At 42.2% G+C, this 2,874-nt stretch overlaps 1 protein-coding gene across 1 annotated transcript; it reads right to left on the minus strand.

Moving 5' to 3' along the window:
* Positions 1 to 1,060: 1,060 nt before the first annotated feature.
* LOC104948704 (radixin) lies at positions 1,061 to 2,636 on the minus strand. The gene is made up of 6 exons (XM_010774924.1): positions 2,540 to 2,636; positions 2,251 to 2,346; positions 1,915 to 2,037; positions 1,674 to 1,825; positions 1,409 to 1,492; positions 1,061 to 1,222 (listed from the first exon to the last, which is right to left on the minus strand). The coding sequence occupies exons 1-6, from the start codon at positions 2,600 to 2,602 to the stop codon at positions 1,072 to 1,074; spliced, it is 669 nt and encodes a 222-aa protein (XP_010773226.1). The 5' UTR covers positions 2,603 to 2,636; the 3' UTR covers positions 1,061 to 1,071.
* Positions 2,637 to 2,874: the final 238 nt, after the last annotated feature.

Here is a 2,874-nt window from a genome sequence, read left to right on the forward strand (position 1 = left end):
AAACAGTTGGCCGTAAACCGAATGCCGAAAATTATTAACAGAAATATATATATATATAGTGTACATTTTTTACCAATGTTGTTCAGCTACCTGATTATGGAAAAAGACATGATTATGGCCAAACTTAACTTAAATAATAATCACTATTATGGGTCCATAAAACATTTATTCAGCACTTTTGAATGCATACAGTACATTAATTCCAAGTCAAGTGCATTTTCTTTTCTCTGTAGGATAACTCCAACAAAGTGCATTCAGAACAAAGCCAAGGTGCTTTAAAACTGCATAAACATCTAGGCCAGTAGGCCTACAACAAAATAGTGTAAATAAAGACTGTAACAGCCAGGCCTTCAACAACAACAAATGCACCGATAAGTTTGGTAAGCTAACGTGTTGTTGTGATGACGTAATCAAAACGCGGCGACAAGCACGGCGCGCGACCATGCTCGTGGCTGGCTCACAGCCAACATGTCTGCCGCTTGGAGATATTTCAAAATATCAGAGAGAGAGGCGCGGATTGCGATTTGTAAAACGTGTTCAGCTGACATTTCTCGAGGGGGTGTAACTGCAAAGACTTTCACCACTTCGGGATTACTACTTGACACCCGGACAAATATGCGGAGTATGATCAACGTAACCCTGTTCTCTGACATTCGGTGATATTTTTCGGCCGAAAGCCGAAAGGGCCTTTTTAACCATTTTCGGCCGATAATTTTCGGTTGCCGAATATTCGGTGCATCCCTACTAATAATATCTCTGTTTCCTCTGGTTGGACATTATGCATCTCTTGTTGACATCATGGTATTTATTGGCAATTGGGTAGTATCGGATCTAGGGCCATTGATTGTCCTGATTTGACTTGTTTCCAAAAGTTCTGCCAAACACGAAGAAGGAGTCTGCAGGAGGTGACTTTAGTTCTTAAGAAATCTATAACTTTTGTTTAACTTGCAAAAAAAGGGAGGGGTGGGGGTGGGGGGTACAGCAAAAGGTCAGGCTCAGGATAAGACTGAATTTCCCCCCAGAAAGCATCCTTTATTTTGTAAATAAACGAGACAAATCTGTGTGTGTCCCTTACTTGTCTTCGTGTTCGTAGATATTGAGGCCAAGGGCATCCACGCCCAGCCACAGCTGTGTGCCCTTTTTGTTTTTGATCTCAAAGTAGTTGACTCCGTACATCTCCAAGTCCTGGGCGATTTTAAGATATTCCATCATAGAGTCCTCTCTAGAGAGAAAGAAATACAGGGTATGTTTTAGAAGAACACTTCCATTTTAACATCAGTGAAATCATCTAATCCATAACGATTTTTGGTTTATAAAGCACCGAATTCAATACCTTGGCCTCACATGACACAACAAGCCTAAACATGTGCATTCAGATAGTTAGCTTTCCAAACGTGGAGACACACACCTGAGCATTCCTCTGTGTTCTTCATGCCAGGTCTGTATTCTGTCCTCCCACTGCTCTTTGGTAAGCTTGTGCTGCTCCAGGACTCTGAACACAAACACAATGACTTCACCCGAGGGGATGTTGAGCAGCACACAATTGTTTCCAGCGAGGAAACAATTGCAAAATTCCAACAGGGAACGAGACAAATCCCAGGTTTCAACAAATCTGCTCCATGAAAATATTTAGCTAAAGCTTATAAGATGTTACATATTGTGTGTGCTTGTACCTCTGAGGCAACAGTCTGTCGTGGGTTAGGTACCCAGCCTTGTGGACATCTTTGTTATAGTCTCCATACTTGGCCTGGACAGAGTACGACGCCAGAAGCACGGCAGTCTCTGGAGGACAGTAGTTCTCATCGTTCAGAATAGCCTCCTTCACCTGGCAGAACACGAGGAAGTTCAGTACTTAAATTTAATTACTTAAAACAATCAATCTGATGGAAACCTGACTAAGGATTGGCTCAGGACCTGCAGGAAGAATAACCTCTGTGTGATCTCCTGGATTAGCTCCTCAGAGACGTCCTCAGGGAAGAACTTGGCTCTGAATTTAAACTGCAGAGGGTTCTCCTTCTTCACATCCTGCTGATGTACCTACAGAAGCAAAACAGCATCAGCGTCGTCATCAAACCACCTATTAACCACAGGAACATAAACCCTACATCATCTCTACTTTTAGTAGAGTGCAGAATTTGGTTATCCGTCACATAAAACATTGGGAACATGGAACTGAAAAGGGAGACAGACAGATAAAGAAGACATTAAAATTGAAATTGAAATGTCAAATGAAAGCAGAGGAAGACTGACCTTCTTGTTGAGTTTGAGCCAAGTGCTGTAGCCTTCACTGTCCACATACTGCAGGCCGAAGAACCAGACCTCCCGTAGTCCCACCGTCTTCACCACCTGACAATCGCACACATTTCCATCTGAATTCTTACAGGTACTTTTATAAAAGGAAATGGTTGACAAGAGATATTACGGTGACAGAGGATGGAATTGAAAGCAGGAACATCACGGTTAACCGTCAGGACAAGACGTACATCATTTAAGGACTTTGGAAAGCAGTAACCTGTGGACATTTGTCAGTCATGCTCACCTGGTCAAAGAACTGTTTCCCTTTAGTATTTGGTTGGATGGCAAACTCCAGCTCTGCATCCATGGTGGTCACACGGACGTTGATCTGGAAAACCAACAACAACTAAATAGTTTACCATGTTGGTTGCGATATAGCACAGACAATGACTGGAAGAGAGATACAGCACTGCAGTCTTGGCGTTGTCATCATTAGTTTTCTTGAACGACAGTGGTTCATTTAAAGCGAGGATGAAAAACCTTACAGCGTTTTGTTTAAGGCGAGACACTACAGGTGAATAGGGTCATTTGTTTCACTTAAATATATCAGCTAGACATTTCTCCAGTTAATTACTTACA

The sequence above is a fragment of the Notothenia coriiceps genome, unplaced genomic scaffold (assembly GCF_000735185.1).
Source record: "Notothenia coriiceps isolate Sejong01 unplaced genomic scaffold, NC01 NC01_scaffold00014929, whole genome shotgun sequence".
Lineage (NCBI taxonomy): Eukaryota > Metazoa > Chordata > Actinopteri > Perciformes > Nototheniidae > Notothenia > Notothenia coriiceps.